The 21748-nt window shown below is 45.7% G+C and overlaps 1 protein-coding gene and 1 long non-coding RNA gene across 6 annotated transcripts in view; one reads left to right on the top strand and one right to left on the bottom strand.

Moving 5' to 3' along the window:
* The window catches only part of MGAT3 (beta-1,4-mannosyl-glycoprotein 4-beta-N-acetylglucosaminyltransferase), a 51113-nt gene extending 30698 nt beyond the window's left edge, over positions 1-20415 (top strand). For 4 of the 5 annotated variants that reach the window (XM_088652077.1, XM_060279821.2, XM_035127160.3 and 1 more), the window contains one exon: positions 12506-20415. In XM_088652077.1, coding sequence (XP_088508203.1) covers positions 12506-14012 — 1507 coding nt within the window. In that variant the 3' untranslated portion in view covers positions 14013-20415. Of the gene's footprint in view, positions 1-10130; positions 12022-12505 lie in introns of those variants that run through there. The other variant, XM_035127161.3, reaches the window with a different exon arrangement.
* LOC132592767 (uncharacterized) overlaps positions 1-21748 on the bottom strand; it is a 32023-nt gene that overhangs the window by 153 nt on the left and 10122 nt on the right. The window contains exons 2-3 of the long non-coding RNA XR_009558277.2: positions 10049-10253; positions 7070-7201 (exon numbers count right to left, since the gene is read on the bottom strand). This is a non-coding gene — a long non-coding RNA (uncharacterized LOC132592767). The remainder of the gene's footprint in view (positions 1-7069; positions 7202-10048; positions 10254-21748) is intronic.

Genomic DNA, 21748 nt, shown 5'->3' with positions numbered 1-21748 from the left:
CATCTAGGTGTTATAGGAGACCTCTGGTTTCCATATTTATTTTTTGGGGTGGGAAGATCCTTTACGTTCTCTGATTTTCATACATTTTGTCAGGACTGGTTCATGTTCAGGCAGCAACTGGTGGAGGTAATGGCGACAGCCTCTCTTCCGATCCTCCTAAGCCTCCTTTACACAGCTCTGTCCTCCAACTGAGGGGGAATGGTTGACTACTACATGGCTTGTCCTGGTTCTGCTATACTAGCCCATTGCTTTAGATGTACTACTCCCATCACCAGTGTTGAATTAAGAGTCAGCTGGCAGACCAGTCAGCTTCTGTGTGTGGAACAGAAAAGGGCACCATCTCCTTTGTCTCAGACAACAACGTGACTTAGACTGGCCCTGCGGTCTGTTGTCTCCTTTCCACCTGTGCACTGTTTTTCTCTTAATTGTGGGTGAAGGAGAAATGTGTTGATTGCTTCATCTGATGAACTTCGGCCTCAAGCGCCTGCAATTCAGAGGCATTTCTTGCATTGCAATGTTAATCTGAGGAAATGGAAAAAGGAAAAAATGGGAGAGAAGGCTACAGAATGTCAGCCCACCCAGAGGCCAAGTGTTTTCCTTCCTCTCTGAGATGAGGAATCTCTGGTATGTGAGGAAGCAGAGGTGACTCTGTGTGTGGCATAGCTGTCAACCTTCCCTTTTTCTGCTGGAAATTCCCTTATTCCAGCGCCGTTTCCCACTGCTATCCTGGATTGTTAGATATACCATAGACTTTCTCCGGGACAGGTGTGGCTGCTGATCCCTTATTTTCAAATCTGAAAGTTGACAGCTATGGTGTGTGGTTATGAGCAGGGCAGGCTGATCTTAATTTGATAGCTTTGGGGTGCTATGACAAATAGTTTCTATAAAGTTTCCCCAATGAAAGACATTTTTTTTATTGCAGTGATGTCTCCCACAGGGGAGAGAGACAACTGGAACCCTAGAATATGAATCCATCTACCAGTGGGTAGGTCAAATCCAGATTAGAAATCAAGGTTTCTAGTGTGTGCTACATGCTATATAATAGTACTCCCAGAGGTGAATTCAGATTTATCAACAAAGTTGCCCACCAGGCAAGTTCTCTTTGAGAACTTGGGTGATGGTTAAGAGTAGGATTGCCATATTTCAAAAAGTGAAAATCCGGACACAAAGGTTTGGCAAAGTTGTTGAGCCGATTTCCGGAAATTACGCCACGGACAACATTTTTGACGGATGAATTCCAGCTATGTCTGGGAAATTCCAGACGTATGTCAGCCCTAGTTAAGAGTGTGAGGTATATGCCCCAGGGTTTTTTTCCAGCCCTAACTCAGTTCCAGCACCTCTCAGGTGGGCACCATTGCCATTATAAGAGAACAAGGGATGCATTCATGATGAGTCCTGGCACCTCTTTTTCTAGAAAAATAGCACCGAGTATGCAGAAGCATTTTTCGGGGGCTTATCAGTGGGGGCTCCTATATCTAAATAAACCCCAAGCTGAACTTGCACTAAAATCCAATTTATGGATTTTAGTGCTCTGCTTCTGCCTTTCTAATTACCCACAGGCCCATGATTATTCAAGTCTTCAAAAACCTGTTAATTTAAGGTAAGCAGGCCCTTCCTTATTTGAACAATCCTGTATCCTCATCAAATAATCCTCTCTGGTCCAGGGTCTCTACTCATGTGTTGTAAAATTGTGTGTGTGTGTGTGTGTGTGTGTGTGTGTGTGTGTGAGAGAGAGAGAGAGAGAGAGAGAGAGAAGAGAGATATTGTCTCATATTTTTAGACCAATGTTTCAACAGTCATGACCCATAATAGTGTTCAATGTTTTGGAACACAGAAATAAAATCCTCAAACCATCATTTCTAGCATGCGGGGCGCCACCTAAATTATATAATTCAATGACTGGTATTAGTAATTGTATAATAAATTGGTATTGCTATAATGAGGCTATTATTGGATAGTAATTGTAAACTAATAAAAATTATTATCAGTAGTGTTTAATGCCGTGGCTGTAAAAAGGGACTTTGGGCTTACTTCAGAAGTCCTCGTTGTGGTATATACCCTGTTTCCCCTATTTTAAGACGTAGTCATAAAATAAGCCATAGCAGGATTTTTAAGCATTCAAGGAATATAAGCCATACCCCGAAAATAAGACATAGTGATAGGCGCAGCATCAATGCCGGCCGCGGCAGGAGGAGGAGGGAAAAAATAAGACATCCCCTGAAAATCAGCCATAATGTGTGTGTTTTTTAGCAAAAATAAATATAAGACAGTGTCTTATTTTCAGAGAAACACGGGTATGTATATAACAGAGGGCAATATACTATTGCTACCAAGTTGTGAAAGCTTCTGTTTTCCTGTGCTTCCCAATGTCTTCAAACATTTTAACAAAAAAAGATTGCAAGCAGGATGCTATGAAAAGAGTCTTTCGCAATGTGACATCCAGGGGCCTAGGCCCAGTTGCAGTTATAAGGAAACCGTGGGGAAAGTTTGAGGCCTAACCACCACCAACCTAAGGAGGGCTCATCTCCTGCACCAGAACTACTTGGTGTCGTGTGAGCAGCACTCCTGCCTTTTCTGTGGAGCTCCATTGAGGCTTCTCTGCTTGGACCAGCTATCCGTAAGTGAAAAATGGGCCTTCATCCCCTTCTTAGCTGAGCGGAGGACTGAGAATGTGGCAGACTCTCCTGCCCAAAAGATGATTTCTGGGAGGCTTTAATACAGGCATTCCCAAACTTCGGCCCTCCAGATGTTTTGGACTACAATTCCCATCATCCCTGACCACTGGTCCTGTTAGCTAGGGATCATGGGAGTTGTAGGCCAAAACATCTGGAGGGCCACAGTTTGGGGGTGCCTGCTTTAATACATTGCCTTGGTGAACAAAGGGGTTTGCATGCACTGTTGGAAGCAAATTAGGAGGGACACTTGGGTAGACAGAAACAGTGCGGTGCTATTGCCACCCCATTAGCAGGAGACTGGACAAGAGGAGCTATGGGCAGAGATAAATTTTGTTTGGGCAAGTAGACCTAATAGTTAGGTGCAGGGCCAGAATTGGAAGCCTGTGGCCTCGGGGCGACGCTCACATCCCAGCAGGAGTCTACTGGCAGTCCCCTGATTCTGCTGCTACTCCTTGCTCATGTTCACCTGTCCTCTGCTGGTTCACCTGTCCTCTGATGGGTCCCGACAGGAAAAGCAGCCTGTGTCCCCTTGCCTTCTCTTTTTGGACAGTGGCACAGACTGAGCTGAGACAGGAGCAAGAGAATGGGCAGCAGCAACACTTATAGGGCTGGCAAGTCTGCTAAGGACATCTAGCCAGAGGGTGCCCCAAAGCTAGGCAAACTAAGGCCCGGGGGCCGGATCCGGCCCAATCACCTTCTAAATCCGGCCTGCAGACAGTCCGAGAATCAGCATGTTTTTACATGAGTAGAATGTGCCCTTTTATTTAAAATGTATCTCTGGGTTATTTGTGGGGCCTGCCTGGTGTTTTTCCATGGGTAGAATGTGTGCTTTTATTTAAAATGCATCTTTGGGTTATTTGTGGGGCATAGGAATTCATTCATCCCCCCCCCCATATAGTCCCCCCCCAAGGTCTGAGGGACAGTGGACCAGCCCCCTGCTGAAAAAGATTGCTGACCCCTGGCTTGGGGTTTTAGGTGAATAGACAGTCTTGTTCGCATTGGCAATGCTGCTTACACAAACAACTGCTGGCATTAGCTGTCTTGGCTTCAGGGGGGAAAAACTTTGTCCTTGGTTTTCAATAATGAACGGCTATATAGCTCAGATTACTTTTTCACACACATTCTTGGTCAGCCCTATGCTAGTTTTATGCCTGTATTGCCAATTGGGAGCTGAGTGGAAGAAATAGTGCCTTGAGAGTTCTTAATGGAGGCAAACCAAAGACTTCTATCTGCTGTGCAATGCTACTTCTCTTTTATCCTATCCTATCCTATATAATAATGTCCATGTTGTCCCTGCGTCCAGATGTCCCGTGTGTCCCTGGGTCACTGCGCATGTGCCCCAGGGATACAGGGATTGGACAGCAGAGACTGCGCGCGCGCACTCTCCCCCCACTCTGCCTCCTCCAACCGCCGCTCCCGCCGGGGTGGAGGCCGGCGAAGGCCTCCTCACAACCCTCCCTGGCCGTGAGGAGCGGCGGTTGGAGGAGGCGGGGGGGGGAGAGTGCGCGCGTCCTTCCTGTCGGCGGCTGGGGGAGAGGAAGGAAGGAGGAGAAAGCGCCGCTTTCTCCTCCTCCGTTCCTGTCCCCCTGCCGCCGACAGCAAGGACGGGTCCCAGGGTTCGGAGAAGCGCTGCGCAAGCGCTTCTCCGAACCCTGGGATGTCTGCTTCCTGTCGGCGGCTGCGGGAGAGGAACGGAGAAGGAGAAAGCAGCGCTTTCTCCTCCTCCGTTCCTGTCCCCCTGCCGCCGACAGCAAGGACGGGTCCCAGGGTTCGGAGAAGCGCTGCGCAAGCGCTTCTCCGAACCCTGGGATGTCTGCTTCCTGTCGGCGGCTGCGGGAGAGGAACGGAGAAGGAGAAAGCAGCGCTTTCTCCTCCTCCGTTCCTGTCCCCCTGCCGCCGACAGCAAGGACGGGTCCCAGGGTTCGGAGAAGCGCTGCGCAAGCGCTTCTCCGAACCATGGGATGTCTGCTTCCTGTCGGCGGCTGCGGGAGAGGAACGGAGGAGGAGAAAGCAGCGCTTTCTCCTCCTTCGTTCCTGTCCCCCTGCCGCCGATAGCAAGGACAGGTCCCAGGGTTCAGAGAAGCGCTGTGCAAGCGCTTCTCCGAACTCTGGGATGTCTGCTTCCTGTCGGTGGCTGCAGGAGAGGAACGGAGGAGGAGAAAGCAGCGCTTTCTCCTCCTTCGTTCCTGTCCCCCTGCCGCTGACAGCAAGGACAGGTCCCAGGGTTCGAAGAAGCGCTGCGCAAGCGCTTCTCCGAACCCTGGGAGTTCTGCTTCCTGTCGGCGGCTGCGGGAGAGGAACGGAGGAGGAGAAAGCAGCGCTTTCTCCTCCTCCGTTCCTGTCCCCCTGCCGCCGACAACAATGACAGGTCCCAGGGTTCGGAGAAGCGCTGTGCAAGCGCTTCTCCGAACCCTGGGAGGTGTCCTTGCTGTCGGCGGCTGCGGGAGAGGAACGGAGGAGGAGAAAGCAGCGCTTTCTCCTCCTCCGTTCCTGTCCCCTTGCCGCCGACAGCAATGACAGGTCCCAGGGTTCGGAGAAGCGCTGCGCAAGCGCTTCTCCGAACCCCAGGATGTTCTAGAGCCCGTTATTGAACGGGCTGAAATACACTAGTCTGGAAATGAATTGCTTCATAAAGTAGAGGAAGGAGATGTAAGATAACTTCAGTCTCTGCTTCTGCTGGCCGTCTTCTGCCCTGTCCCCTTCCTCATTTTCTGACCCCTAGCTTGCATAGACCTCCCCATACTGTCCGCTGCCTTCATAATTAAATGTTGTGTATAGAAATAATTATGCACATAATTAAATGTCGTGCATAAAAATTTCAAAAGAAACTCTGGCAACTGGTTCTTGACTCCTGAACTGGAGTTTAAATAAGCTGCCTCACACCCTCTGGCTTGAAACTTATTACATCTCAGAGATCCCTACTGATTTATGGTTTTAATTTGGCATAACTCGTTTAGCCTGCAATCCTATGCACACTTACCTGATCATACTTCTCTCCTTTTAAAGTCAATGGGCCTTTCTTGGAAGTTGCCTATGCACATGCATAGGTTTGCTACCTTTAGTTACTTTGGAAGCAGCATTTATTCCACTGGAACATTTTGGTCTGAATTTCCTTTGATGCCCAGGGTTGTCGTTCTGAAAATCATTCTGAATTTAATGGCCCAGGTGCATTCCTACTACGGTAGGATAGCTGTGAATGCACTTTGCCAAAGGTTTTCATGTTTCACAAGCATTAAGAAACAGAACAAGGTTTTCTGGCCTTTTTTGATAACCTCTGTCTGGGTCTCTTTATTAAACCTACTTCAAGCTGTTGCCTTTTTAGTATTAAAGCAAATTCTTGTTTTGTTTTGTTTGTTTGTTTGTTGTAATAGGATACATTAAATGCTTTCGACTTGATAAGTTTTACTAGTTGCAAATTTAGAGGGTTGTTTTTCTTTTCTTCAGGCATAGATAATTGTGTCTGGACATGAAGGAATTTCCTTCATCTTAAAAACTGCTGAAGAACATCTATGCCTGAAGGGCAAAACTCCAACTTAGTATTATCCACACTGACTGGCAACCGCTCTGCAAGGTTTCAGACAGGGGTCCCAGCAGATGCTTTACCTGTATTTTCCTATGCTGAGTATATTCAATCATCATAGTTCTCGGGCCTCTCTCAAGTTAATACATGAATGTAGTGAACCCTTCTCTGCCTGCAGATGTAGCGGAAAAAGTATTGTTATAGATTTTGGGAGGTGATCCCCCTAAACCCTAGAAATTAGTAAAGGGTAGGATTTTATTTTCGTTAATTGAGATATGGAAGAAAGTACAAGCTGTGCCAGACAAGGAATTCGTCCTGTCTTATGCAAGCCAGCCTGACTGGTCTAGTGAAGAGCAAATCTGTTAACATGACAAAAGGTGTTGATGGGCCATCTGAAAAGAATCATTTGGCCTGGGGAGACAGATATTGCCAAGTTGATGGGGTGTCTGTTTGAGGTGATGGGATTCGCCAAAGGAACACAGACTGTGAGGGGGGGGTGCGGCCGGGGATCTTCCTATCACTGGGCAGAGGCGGGGGGGGGGTTACCCAACTTTTGTAACAGTATTAAGGAGGAAGGTAAAATAAAAAAATTCCTTCAGTAGCACCTTAAAGACCAACTAAGTTTATATTTTGGTATGAGCTTTCGTGTGCATGCACACTTCTTCAGATGAAGGTGTGTGTGTTCCTAGTGGATGGATTTGGAGACAATCTGGTTGCCGGGAAAGCTGGATGTTTAGGAAAGCTGGATGTTTAGACCTTGTTGCCGTGGTAAAACCCCTTGTCTGAGTACTGTATACCACTGAAGGTGGAGGGCTCACAGGATTACTGTATGGAGGATCATTCAGTCATACAATTCTCCCACTTGAAGTCTTACCGCTCAGTGAGAACTAGGTCGTAGTCCCAAGGGCTGTTGTTATTGCACTGTTGGAGGTTTGCCATAACCTCTTCAGAAGATCTCTTCTTGTTTATCTTCCAGCAACTCCTGCTGATAGTGCCTAACTCCTAACTAGAAGATATCAGATGGAAACCCATTAACAGCATGCCGTTTTGATCCTGCTGGGAATGCAACCTAGGCTGCCTGCCTGGGTAGAGCTGGTGCAATTTGGCTCTTTCTGCTTCATTTTATTGGCAACAAGTCATGGAGAGACAGATAAAAGAGGGAAATTATCTGTTCTGCTTACGTCTCTTTGATTTTTGCACATATGAATTTCTAATTGCATGATGTTTCCAAGCAAGGAAGATGGGAGGAAAGAGTCAAAGTGGGGAGGCTAGCTTGCTTGCTCTTTAAGCTTGTATGACATTGTGGCTGAAATGAAATCAGAGCCATTTGCAATGATTTCGTAGAAATCTTAGAAAGGTGGACTTGACCACAAAGGGCAGGAAACACGTGTAAGGTAAAGAGCCAAGTGGCAGTAGCTTAGCATCACTTGTAAACAAGTGGAAGCTGCTTTCTACCAAGTTAGACCATTGGTCCATCTAGCTTTTCCTGGTCTTCGCTGGCTAGCTGGCTCTCCAGCATTTTGGAGAGTGGTCTTTCCAGTTCTACCTGGAGATGTCAGGGATTGAACTGGGAACCTTCTGCATGCAAAGCATGGGCTCAGCCACTGATCTATGGCCCCTCCCTTCCATTAGTGTACCATAAGAGGAGTCAGAGCATATTTCCCAAGTAGTTTAAGGTGCATTCCTGGATGCATCCATCACTCTTTGCCTCTTTCTATAGACAGGGACTGCACAGAGTTCCCTTCACCACACTTTCTGCCACTTTATGGACAGTGGGTGACCTCATCTAAAGGCGGGCATAAGCTGTGATGGGGAGCCAGTGGCCCTTCAGAGGTTGCTGGGCTGTAACTCCAAATATCTCTTACCACTGGCACTGGCCATATTGACTGGGGCAGATGGGAGTTGGAGTGCAAACACAGCCGGTGGCCACATGTTCCTCATGCCCAGTGCTAAAGACTGGCAGGAATTCCCCAGTGCAGTCCATGTGACACCTGAAGGGTATGAGGGAAGCATCACTAGAAATCATGGCCCTGTCCCTGTCTGGACAAAGAATGATGAGAGGCAGCAGTATATGAAATGCACTGAATATCCAAGCAATATTCCTGCCCATGGTTCTAGGATCAAATTAAGACAATGTATACATTTACACTTTATTAGAGCTTTTAGGATGGAAATGCAATTTTGATCAAAGAAAAACGAAAGAACTAAACCCCTGTTCCACAGGTATCAAAAGTTTGGGAAATGCCCCAGGGATGCCAGTGCATAAATATTTCAACATGAGTCAGTAGTAATGTGAAACTGTTGCAAAACACACCAAAACCAAAATCCAATTTAAGCAGCATTAAGAGAAGAACTATCCACAAGAAGATATTCAGATCCTTTGCTGCAGTATTTTGCCTGTCTCAGTCATCAGATTAACACTGATGTGAAGAGTCCAAGGAGGTCAAGAAGATAGTCTTTGTATTATGATTTTTATATTTATTCCCTTCCTTTAGAAAACTTAGAGGCTTTCAAGTACTCACCAGGCTGGAAGGAGAAGACCTCTCACCCCCACAAGTGATATAGGACCCAGTAGAAGCTCTGGTGTAACTCTTATTTGCCAGATTGTCTGCTGTTCCCAAAGCCCTTTGAACTATGAACCAGAGCAAGTAGGAAGGTGCCTCTAAATTGGGCAGATTACGTGGCACTCCCAACAGATGGATGCCAACAACATTAATTCAGAGTTTCATATGGGCTACACATAAAATGAAGAGATATGCTGATTAAACAAAGAAATCTCTGAATAAAATGTTTCAGTGACATTTAAAATAAAAATATGTTGCTAGAATAACCAGTAGATGTCTAGCCAAGCTTTTATTCATACAATATAACTTCATTCCTAAGCACACATAGTGGGAAGTAAACTCTATTGAATTTACTGCATAGGATTACATACATAGGATTGTCCTGTTACCCTATAACAGAAGTTTATATTTTAAAAATCATGAACTGGGCCATGGGGACCCAGTTTCTAGATATACAGTAGATAGGATGGTCACTCCACTGGTAGGTTAAGAATCAAGTGACCACTTCTTGGATCAATTTTTCAGTGACAGAGCTACAGTGATTCAGAAACTTCCACTGGTGCAGAATTCAACAGTCAGGTTGCTCATGGAGGCAAGATGGTTTGAGTCAATGCATGTATTTCATTGACATACAACCACCGATGCACAGGTCATTTTGGACCCGGAAGAGGGCAGAACAGGCTTATGTGCCTGACGTGTGTGGATGTCCAAAAATGCAACCCCTGTGCAAATGGAGAGTTGCCTGCATTATACCGATCCTGGCCTGACTGCACTGGCTGCCAGTTAGTTTCTGGGCCCAATTCAAAGTGAACTGAGCTGGACCCCGCGCTCATAATCTGAGGCCCTTCTTAAGGTGCTTCCTGCATGAGAGGTTTGGAGGGTGGCAACATGAGAACAGGTATTTTCTACTGCAGTGGCTCGCTGTTTGTGGAATGCTCTCCCCAGGGATATTCGCCTGTCGCCTTCTTCAGGCACCAGGCAAAAGCATTTCTAACATTCTGTTTTGTTAAGTGTTTGTGGGGGCGGGGAAGGTTATTGGTTTGTTTCTATTCTTGTTTTTATTATGTATTTTGTGTTCTCATTTTGTATTTTTGATCTTTGGATGAAGTGAGGTATACACATTTAATAAATAAAAAATAATAACAACAACAACTTAAAATCCAATATTATGAATATCATTTAGAGTCTGGAAGCGTCCCAGGTGTACTGAACTAGTTTTGTGGGTTTTGTTCCATCTTCAGCTGCATCCTGCAAACATTACCAAAAATAGAAAGTAAGGCCTTTTTTACCTTCCAATTACTGATGAGCATCCTTAAACTAGCCTTGATGTCCTTCACATTAATTGTCTTTTCTGCATTGCAGCTGGCCTGCAATTTTTGCAAACAGTAGTTCTTGCAAATAGCGGTTTCTGCAAGTGTGGTGACATCTGAAACGGGCTCTTCTTTTGCACGAGCTGTTCTTGTCCTTTCAAAGATAGAATTTTCTCTCTGACACCTAGAAGAACAGTATCAACCTTACTGCAGTCCCCAGCAGCAAAAGCAGTACCCTAGATTTTAAACTTTTATCCCATTTTAAAACTGAAAAAGAAGCAGCTCGCAAAATGGGGGAGGGATGGGGTAACTGTGCCACTAAAGAACCAGGTGCGCAGCTTGGAAGTCGTTTGGGACTCAGAGCTGTCTATGGAGGCACAGGTCAATTCTGTGTCCAGGGCAGCTGTCTACCAGCTTCACTTGCTATGCTGGCTGAGACCCTATCTGCCTGCACATTATAGGGTACTGGGAGATACTCTAGTTATCTCCCACTTGGACTACTGCAATGCACTCTATGTGGGGCTACCTTTGAAGGTGACTCAGAAACTACAACTAGTCCAGAATGTGGCTGCCAGATTGGTGACTGGGAGCGGCCACCAGGACCATATAACACCGGTCCTAAAATGTCTACATTTGCTCCCGGTATGTTTCCAAGCACAATTCAAAGTGTTGGTGCTGACCTTTAAAGCCCTAAATGGCTATGGCCTTGTATACCTGAAGGAGTGTCTTCACCCCCATCGTTCAGCCCAGACACTGAGATCCAGGTTTGAGTGTCTGAAGAAGGTATCTGAAGAAGAATGCATGCACACGAAAGTTCATACCAAAATAAAAACTTAGTTGGTCTTTAAGGTGCTACTGAAGGAATTTTTTTAGAGTACAAAAGAGTACATATGGGGGAATGCAGACCTTAAAACTACTTAGATCTCAAGTTTTTTAAAGTGTTGCAAAGATCAGAACCAGCACTTGGAGCTGAACCTAGAAACAGGAAGCCAATGCAGATTATGAAAAGTTTAAGAAACAGCACCTACTTGGTATCACAAATTAATAACCAGGCGGGTAGCATTTTATATCAGTTTACATTTTCCATTGCTTTTCAGGGCCATTGTTGTGTAAGTCATGTCCCAGAAGTCAAATCTTGATATGATTAAACCATGAATAATCACATCCAGGTCAAAATGGCAGCATAGCAATCCCTAGATATCATTTCAGATAATTTGTTTTGGTATCTGCCCCCAACAGCTAAAAGCTTTAGTTGAGCTATAGACTGCCTTTCATTACAAGACCTTTTTAGCAGTGCACTTCTTAAAACAGAAAATATATACAATTGAAAACATTTCACTGCACTGCAAGACATGAAGTTCCTACCTCTGCTGTTCTTTCTCCCCCTGCCCAGAACTACTTGATTCACTCACACACATGAATATCCTTATAATTGTTGGGACAAAGGCTGATCCCCCTCAGCTAGATAAAACAGAAACAGCAGCTAATTGTGAGACGCAATCTTAGCCAGATAAACTGCATCAGAATAAGACAAAAGGTCAGGAAAACATTATCTACACAGATTGACAGCAACCAGATAAAATACCTATCAAAGGGCAAAGACAAATGAGTTCAGGATTGATTTTCCTTCCAGTTGCTCATAATGCCAAATAGCAGTATAACAAAATGAGTAGGTAACATCCTATTCTCATTCCTTTCTCACTCCTGCTTCTCTTGTCAGTAGGGCTGAGCACAAAGAACTAGGCTCCTTGTGAGCTAAGCCGAGCCTACACTGAGCTTGAACTAAAAGCGAAGCCTGCTATTTGTTTATGAATGGACTTTCCTGCCAGCTAGGTGTGCATTGTGGTCTTTGTTAAGGCAGAACTTTATATAAGCTTTGCCCTGTTCTGGAAACGGAGCTAAGCCCAGGTTTCTGGGTTGTGGTTCCCTGATAGAGGAGAGCTGCAAGAACTGTAAGTTTCTACAGAATTATTATCTCCCCTAGGATTGATTTCATGAGCTGTACATTTCTACAGGATTGTCGGGACTTAGTTCATGCCATGTAGTGAGTGCCCTTTGCTGAACCTTTGTTGCTTAAATCTGTGAGGAGGAAAACCGCCTAACCCTGGTTATGCTTCCCATCCTGCAACATTTTAACTGTGGTGCAGTTAAGTAATTTTAGACTCTGGACTTAATAGTCTTATGGAGGGCTCCATCTTTAGATCGTAAACGTGTATTCCATCCCTTTCTTCAAAATGTGGTGAGCCAGCTCTCGTGCGTTAGGGGGACCTCTAGCTCATTCTCCTGAGTGGGGTGGGGGTGGGGGCTCGGATTCTGCCCCCGATGGCAACTGCTGCATTTTACCCAACCAATGATTAAACAATCTCTGTGGGCTAGGAAATATTTAACCCAACTTCTCTCTTTCTCTCCCTTTGTCTTCCCTCCTTCCCATTCCAGGATGAAGATGAGACGCCACAAACTCTTTTTGACTCTGTGCATGGCTGGTCTTTGCCTCATCTCTTTCCTTCACTTCCTGAAGGCCCTCTCCTATGTCACATTCCCCAGGGAGCTGGCGTCGCTTAGCCCCAACCTGGTCTCCAACTTCTTCTGGAACAATGCACCCGTCACCCCTCAGGTCAGCCCTGAGCCCGGGGGCCCTGAGCTCCTCCGAACGCCACTGTACTCCCACTCACCTCTGCTCCAGCCCCTCTCCCCAAGCAGAGCTGGCGAAGAGCTGCATAGAGCTGAGTTTGTGCTGCCTGAAGACACGGCGGAATACTTTGTGCATACCAAAGCTGGTGGTGTCTGCTTCAAACCAGGCACCAAGGTGTTGGAAAAGCCACTAGCGGGCCGGCCAGAGGAGAAAATAGAAGGAGCTGCTTCTGGGCGGACAGGCCGAAAACCTCTGAGCACCAATGGGACAAAGCGGCGCAAGTGGGTGGAGTGTGTGTGCCTTCCTGGCTGGCATGGGCCTAGCTGTGGGGTGCCCACTGTGGTCCAGTACTCGAACCTCCCCACTAAAGACCGGCTGACCCCACGGGAGGTTCCTCGGAGAGTCATTAATGCCATCAACGTCAACCACGAATTTGACCTCTTGGACGTGCGTTTCCATGAGCTGGGCGATGTGGTAGATGCCTTTGTGGTCTGTGAGTCCAACTTCACCGCATATGGTGAGCCACGCCCCCTCAAGTTCCGCGAGATGCTGCTCAATGGCTCCTTTGACTACATCCGCCACAAGATGCTCTATGTCTTCCTGGATCACTTCCCCCCAGGTGGGCGCCAGGATGGTTGGATTGCCGATGACTACCTGCGCACTTTCCTGACTCGGGATGGCATCTCGCGCTTCCGCAATCTGCGGCCCGATGATGTTTTCATAATTGACGACGCCGACGAGATCCCAGCCCGCGATGGCGTGCTCTTCCTCAAACTCTACGATGGCTGGACAGAGCCCTTTGCTTTCCACATGCGCAAATCCCTCTATGGATTCTTCTGGAAGCAGCCCGGCACCCTGGAAGTGGTTTCTGGTTGCACGGTGGGGATGCTCCAAACTGTTTACGCCACAGATGGGATTCGCCTGCGCCGGAGGGAGTACTACACCATGCCAGGCTTTCGGCAGTATGAAAACAGCACAGGTCACATCCTGGTGCAGTGGTCGCTGGGTAGCCCGCTCCATTTTGCTGGCTGGCACTGCTCTTGGTGCTTTACACCAGAAGGAATCTACTTCAAACTGGTGTCAGCCCAGAATGGGGATTTCCCCCGCTGGGGTGACTACGAGGACAAGCGGGACCTTAACTATATCCGGGAGCTAATTCGGACTGGCGGGTGGTTTGATGGCACCACCCAAGAGTATCCTGCTGCGGACCCCAAAGAACAAATGTATGCCCCCAAATATCTGTTGAAGAACTACCAGCGGTTTAGTTACTTATTGGAGAACCCTTACCAGAAAGCAGAGGGGGCTGGGTGAGGGGAGTGGGGCTTGCATGGGACTTTATGGAAAAAGGGGGAAGTGGGGTACGTCTTTTGTTTTTCTTCCTCCCCTCCCCACCCACTCCTCTTGGAGAAGTGTGTGTTCTCTCCAGCCTCTGTTTGCCCCATCCCAGAAAATATACTTGGGTGTGTCTGGGTGTGGAGGAGATTGCAAACCATGTAAACAAGGACCAGAGGATGTAGGAACTGGCCCTGAGAACCAGCAGGAGGTACAGCTCCTTCACCTCTCTTGTGGGATGGAAGAAAACTCTTAAGACAGGTAGCGCCTCTCTGTGTGACATGGAGATGAGAAGGAGCACACAGCTGGATGTGTGAGAGTGCAGAAGCCTCGAGTCTTTGTTGTTTAGGTGGGCGTGATGTCATGCTCCATTGCTAAAAGCCAATGTTCATCTGAGTCATTTGAAACCAATGGATGTCCAATTAAGTTCCACTCTCCTAGCATATTGCCACTTGTTCAGCCCATAGAGGTTATGGACATATGTCAGGGTAGATGTGTGGACTCTTCTTGTCTTGGTCGTTTTCAAGAGCATGTGGTGATGTTTGGCCAAAAAGCACCCTGTCCCTGGATACAATGCTCTTTCTTTGGAGCCAGAACAGGTGGGTGGCAGCTTCACTAGGAAATGGGTGTATAAGTGTGAAAGAATTTTTGTAGGTGACTCCAGGAGTCATGTCTGTCTAGGATATGTATATTTTGCCACCTGTGTTTGTTACATTTGAGTGTGGGTGTGCACACAAACTGGGAGCACGGTAGCACCAAAGAACTCTGCTTTCCACCTGATAATGATGAACATTCAGGGAAAAACTCTCTGCAAATTGGCAGGCTATGGAGGTCGAAAAGCTGTCTGGTTTTGCTCATTAAATGGATGGTTTTGGTAACCAGTCTCTAATGTGGAAGGAACATGACAGGAGGGCTGTAGCCCACAGACTTGCAAGGGGAATACCCACTGAGGTCCTACTTTCCCTCTTCCATGACAACAAAATGTGTTGTTTACATTTTCAATTAAAACAGTGTGCATGTCATGCTTAGAGTTGCTTTTAAGGAAAGGGGATATTAGGATGCTAAAGCTACAGTGCACATCCTACTACCTCTGGAACAGGAGAGGTGTAAAGGTACTTGGCTCTATGATGCCACCATTTTGAAGACAGTGCTATATTGGAAGTCTAGCATTTGCACGCCTATAATGTGCTTTGCATAGGCAAGTAGAGGGGACAGGGTGTGTGGCGGATGAGGCTGATGTAAGAGCCCAACATTTAGATCTGGGTGCCAAGCATTTAAGTATTCCATTTACGGTGTGCATCCTTTCTCCTTTGTTGAAGAGGCTCCAGTATGTCTCTTTTAACTAACGATATGGAGTCAGGGTGAAATGTATTGTAAACCCCATGTTATGTTTGCTGCTAAGGAAATATATTAAACAGTGAGCTACTATGCTAACTGCAAAAAAAATGGGTGATGTGTGTGCAGCAATAGGAGGGTGCACACAGGTTCCTTGCCACTGGAACAGTGTGTTCCTCTGATGTGTGGTGTGTGTGTGTGTGTTTTTCTCTTTCTCATTCCCTTTGTCTTTCCTGCCCTTCAAATGCCTTATTCCTGATCCCTATAAGAGACACAGAAAGTGCTGTGTCTTGCTTTATAGTTTTCCATTGGCATCACTCCTAATGCTTTGTCTCCATGATGCGCTCAGCCAGTTCATGCTCTACCATTTTCATGTGATGAAATCCCTCTGCATTGACTTCTTCTTTTTTGGTGCAGCTGCTGGTCTTGTGAATGCTTGGATAGCTCAAGATGATTACACCTCTTCTAGTGGCAAACTTTCTGGCCTGTGGGTTTGAGCCAAGGGGTGGTGGGAGAAGTGCTTCAGCCAGTTGCAGGATGGCTCCTTGTACCAACCCGAGTCATCTTGCATTTAGCTGTGCCATGTAAAAATGGTTGTATGAATGAACCTTTATGCCTTTAAAATGAAGGAAATTCCGGTCTAAAGCTGAGCTCACTTGAAGCCCCTTTTCTTTTTGTTGGATGGGTGAATGGATTGGCTGGTGCTGCCAACCTAACTCTGTGCACCACTCTTAAGGCAATGCTAAATTTTGTACATGGTTCCTTTCTCTGTTGAAACATTAGACCACCCTCCTCCAACCTGGTGCCTTTCAAGTATTGTTGGATTCAAACTCCCATCATCCCTGACCATTGGCCATGCTGGCTGGGGCTGATTGGAATTATAGTCCAAAACATCTTGAGGCCACCATGTTGGGGAAGGTGGCACTAAAATGACCCATGGAATGGGCTGTTTGCTTTTTCTATGAGAAGATCTTCATTGGGCTAAAGGAGAGGGATCCTGAACCATACTGGGTACAGCGGGCACAGTGGGGTGTAGAGTTGATGGAGCAGATCTCAAGCGGCTATTCCAAAATGAATGTGCAGCAATAGCAAAGGAGCTGCTGGTGACTAATGGAGGTTAGTTAAGCACCATAGGTTCCCAGTACTGCCATACAAAGGCCCACTACACAGAGGGAATAGTTTTCTTTTCAGTCTTGGGAGGAAATGGGAATCTAGGCTTTGACCTTCAGCTCTTATGACCCAGCCTGCCTAACACAATTGTTGCAGTATGTTCCTTCACTACTGATGTGTGTTGAGAGGCAAGGGAGAGGGAGGGGGGAGAGATGTGCTCCAACCCTTGGGACATGGAGAATGTGCGCTTTGGTTGTGCTGCAGTGCTTGGTTGTAAGCCTGCAGCGTATTGGGACGAAATTCCAGAAAAATAGCCCATCAAGAAATAACCAAGGGGATGACTTCACATATCTTCAGCACTGTGCTGCTTTCCTGCAAACCGAGCTCCTTTCTCCAATCCAGCTCGCTGTTCATTTCAGTCCTTGCACTTGCTCTACAGGGCATGCTTTGTGCACATCTAGGGCTTTCACAATTACAGCTCATGAATTCGTAATACTCCCATCACTGCTGTCTCTAGGCTCCATCTGTCACTGAAAAACACACACAGACAGCGAGGCTGTTCCTAGCCCTGTTATACTTTCCGCAACTCTCCCCCTTCCTTGGGGGTGGGGGGGTTCCCCCCCCTGTTGTGTGCAAGGAACAGATCCCATTGTAATTGGATAAGTTAGCGCTGAATTCCTTTGGGACACTGAAAGAACTCTTTGTTCTGGTCCCCTCTTTGACTGCACCAAAGTGAAACTTGAAACTGACCTCTTGGGTTGGGGATAGGGGAAGAAAAGGAGAATTTACAGTAAAAGCTTTGCTTTTTAAAAAATAGGACTGCCTTTTGCATATGATGGGTGGTTTTTTTAAAACATTTCCAGTTTAAGAACCCTCTATTTAATTATTTATTATGTAGTGGGAACAGAGTCCCACATTAAGGAACTTTGCACTAATAGAAAAGCCTTTGGACTTCTGCATTCCGGTTGGGGGTGGGGGTGGCCAACAGTGGCTAAAGGAGAAACAACTTTGGGGAAATATCTTGGTAAGCCAGTAATTTAGGCACCTAATTTTACCCCTTGACTTGCAGAGTCAATGGAAAATGAGTAAGTCAAATATTACGGTAAATGTATATGCAACAGGTAGAAGAGGAGAGCTCTGAGATGAGTGAAGAACCTGCCCTAATGGAAGAACCTTTAGGCACAATTGTAGAGGGACCGATGTAGAAAAATCAGGGTGTGCACACCCTCCATCTTGTAACAAGGCTGTATCCAGCTGGTACCACATAGAGAATCTGAGATCCTTTCACATCCTTACAAAGGTAATTAAGGGTTCGTCCCCACTTCCGCTTGTCCCCCTGCTTTCTGGCCAGAGGTCTGAGTGATTTTGCTGATTGCGGTTTGTTCCGATTCAGCACTAAACTATGGGTTTTCCCATGAGAAAACAGTGGGGCAAACAGAAGTGTGGATGAGCCCTTGGTGTGGTTGGTGGGCAAAGCCAGCCTCATTTTGGAGTGTGTCAGTGGCTGCATACTAACGAGGAGCTGCTGCTATGCAAGTAGATATTTAGTGCCTGCCCCTCCGTCAGTTTAATGTATACACAGAATTTGTGTTCAGCATTGCAGCTGCAGTGACGTCGTGTCTTAACTGTATTGGTGAGTGTTTGGAAAGAACTTTGATTTTTAGAATAATTCATGCCACTTCAAATGGGCAAAGGGTGGGCTGGCTTAAAAGTATTAGCAGAGTTCTTTCCTGCTACGCAGAAAGGTTTGGAGCAGTCTTTGTTATAGTGCTGCATAATGCTACTTGCAAGTGTACCAATAGTACTATAACCATCATGATGCACTATCCTCATGAATGCCAGCATATAACTCCTAGCAGAGCTAGCTTGAGTCTCCTCTCTCCATGAATAGCTGGAGGAAGTTGAGGAGTATATCTTTCCCATTTTCCCCACAACAAACCCACCTTGCTTATCCCTAGTAGACCTCCAGAAGTATTGTCATGGCCAGCGACAGCAACTATGGCCAGTATTTGTGGAGACAGTGCCCACTTTGTAGACAGGATTTAGAGAATAACTTCCCATTTGTTCAGAGAAGCCCTATCTCCCATAGTGCCACATTCCACTGTCTTCAAACCTGATTTGTACAAAATGAGGTTGTGAAATTGGTCTTTGACTCTACCTCTTTTTAAGTTGCAAGGTGTGTGTGGTGGTGGTGGGGGGATTGAATGTTTTTCCTTATTTGAAAACAAAACTAACTTCCCTGTGTGTGGGAAAGAAGATGTGAGGGAGAAGAATTATAGCCACCCTAGACTTTTCCATGATTTGTATGCTTTGTGTCTCTAGGGATTCCTACCCATCCTCACCAATGAGATAGCACTCTGCTATGAGATCCCATAGCTACAGTATGAAACTGTCCAGGAACAGTTTCCCCATCTTATCTGCTCTTTACATGAACTAAGCCAGGCATCCCCAAACTTTGGCCCTCCAGATGTTTTGGACTACAATTCCCATCTTCCCCAACCACTGGTCCTGTTAGCTAGGGATCATGGGAGTTGTAGGCCAAAACATCTGGAGGGCCGCAGTTTGGGGATGCCTGAACTAAGCATTAGAGAACAGCTCCTTTGACCTACTTGTAAGCATCTTTTCACCTTTTCACCCCTTGACCAATACAGGCAGCAACTTATGTGACTGGTTATCAATTTGTACTAATTCTTACTCATATTCATATGTTCTCTGTGACCTGGGGGGGGGGCTACTTCACACCTTATCCAGTTACAAGGGACAAAGTTGGCACTGCGCAGAGAGCTGGATAGGCTGTTCTTTTTAGTTTTGTGTATCTGTATGGAAGAGATATTTTCTCTCTGCTTTGTAGCTCCTTGTCTTCCCAATACTGTCATTAAGACTGGGTATTCAGCTGCTGAAAAAGGAAAACTGGAAGATTCATAACTTCTTTTCTATAGCAGGCACATAAGGATGTTCTGAATCATTTCTGGTGAAACTACGGCGTTTTCCTTGCAAATTTAGAGCTCAGACTTGAACTACCGTTCATTTTCACTCGTTGCCTGCTCCTAGGCAGTTGCCAAACTTCATTTCTCTGTCTGTCCTCTACTGGTGGAGATCCGGAGTAATCGTGGAAGTAGTCACACTCTGGATTGGATTGGAAGGGACAAGGTGCCATGGCTTTATAGACCTTAAACGGAATGGTTTGAAAAAAAGGAATGGTACTCCACTCGACTTTCGGAGCACTTTTCAAACTCTGAAGGATCTTAAAAAGGGAAAATATGGAGTTGATGAGTTTTGTTGGGGGGGAAGAGGGGGAGGCATTAAGGGCCATAACCACACTATAAAAATAGGGTTGGGAAATCAGTGGCCCTCCACATGATGTTGGAGTCAACCACCAGCCACCCCAGCCAGCATGGCCAATGGTCTGGGGTGATGGCAGTGGTAGTCTAATAACATCTGGAAGGCTATGACTTTGCCACCCCTGCCATAAAAAAGCAAGAGAAAATTTTGATACAGAACTCTCTCATAGGTGGGGGTGGGAGGGAACAAGGCTGGTAAATTAGCCTAAAAGAGATATGAAGAAGAACCTGCAACAAGGGTACACACCACTATCCAGTATGATTCCTGAGGGAACAATTGAGCAGTATTCTGCCGTGGAAAGTCCTGAAAATAGCTCATTTCTTAAAGAAAGGATACAGGATCTCTCATCCCAGCACAAAGAAATAGCTTTTGTGCCCCCTGTTGGCTAAGGAATACATGGGACTTGCCAAATAAGTTGAAGAAGCCCTTTAAAGTCTAATTTATAAATACCAATTATTAATAATTTTTTTGTAAGGAAAAAAATCAAAGTGTACATTCTGAAATCATTTTCTCTGTAAATGGTTGGATTTCATTTCACCCTTAAAGGGATGTTTAAAGGAAGAAATAAAACAAATTACAAACCATGAAAGGGAAATGAGCATGTGTGGTAGTTTTATTTCCAATTGAAACTGGAAGATGTTTGTGGAAAAGGAGAGGGGAGCTTGCTTGTTTCCTTCAGCTTAGAACTGACTGTTTGTATATTCCTTCCCTTTAGCCTGAAAGCACAATTGCCCAGTCAACTGAGGAAGCCTATGGACAGTTAAAGATATTTTGTGTTTTCTCCATAGCAGGATATAGCAAAGTATGTAGCCACTTTCAACCTCATGATTCCCAACTGGATATATATATGTATACCCCTCCCCTGAATATTCCACACAGAATTGTCAGACAAACAGGAATGAAAGATTTGGTGCCATGCACCCATCTCAACTGCCTCTGATAGGAGAAGGAGCAAATAAGACATTAATACAAAATATGTGCTAATAAATGACATATGACTACAATATATACACAGCAGATGGATGAATTAGTGAATTATTGCACAGTCTTTAGTTAAAAGTTCAGTTAGTCATTGGAGGCTTACTTAACAGCAGTATGTAGCAACATTTTTCCTTCCCTCTGCAAATAATCCACCTGTGGTAAATGCCTGCTTATTTGTTAGGACCCATTCATTGCCAACATACCATACGTTCCTTCCTCTTTCTCCCTTCAATCCCTGGATCAGTTTTACAACTATTTATATACAATTAAAATTAACTGAGTGAACAAACATCTTCCTCCGCACCATGTACCTCTAAATCAAATCTCAGGTCAACTAAAGCACACAAAACTGTTTACATAGGTTATTAATGAGAGAGAGAAGGATTAGGAAGCACCTACATACCGGTAGATCAACCTATTCAAGCAAACTTCAGTTAACAGACAATAGGTGATCTTGCATGAACTCCCTCTTATAACAATACTATGCCATGTTTTCTGCTCCCCGACACTACTTCATAGTATGAACTGCCCAGTGTCCTGCATGGAGCAATTTACTCACTTCTGGAAATGAGAACATGGGTTCAATTCCCCTTCATGTAGGATTGCAAATGTTGTTAGTTTATCTTTTGCTATGCGTAGCAAGTAGCAGTGCTCTCTGAACCACGTCTGCTCAGAAGTACACCCTATTGAATACAGTGAGGTTAGGATTTCAATCTAATACAACTAGGTGAGGAAATGTTGGTGTGTACAGATGATTCAATCATAGATACCTGCTATGGGTACAAAGCCTAGGTAGGGGCTGGGCGAGACTGTTGCCTGACAAGAGCCACTGCCAGTCTGTGTAGTCAGTAATCAGCTAGGTGGACCAATTGACTCTCTTGGTATAAGTCAGATTCCTATGTTCCTAAATGCAGCTTAAAGTTACTCCACTGATGGAGGAAAAGAGC

The sequence above is a fragment of the Zootoca vivipara genome, chromosome 9 (assembly GCF_965207765.1).
Source record: "Zootoca vivipara chromosome 9, rZooViv2.hap1.1, whole genome shotgun sequence".
In the NCBI taxonomy this organism is placed as follows: domain Eukaryota; kingdom Metazoa; phylum Chordata; class Lepidosauria; order Squamata; family Lacertidae; genus Zootoca; species Zootoca vivipara.
The sequence above is the reverse complement of the archived record's forward strand: the minus strand, read 5'-3'. Positions and strand labels throughout refer to the sequence as shown.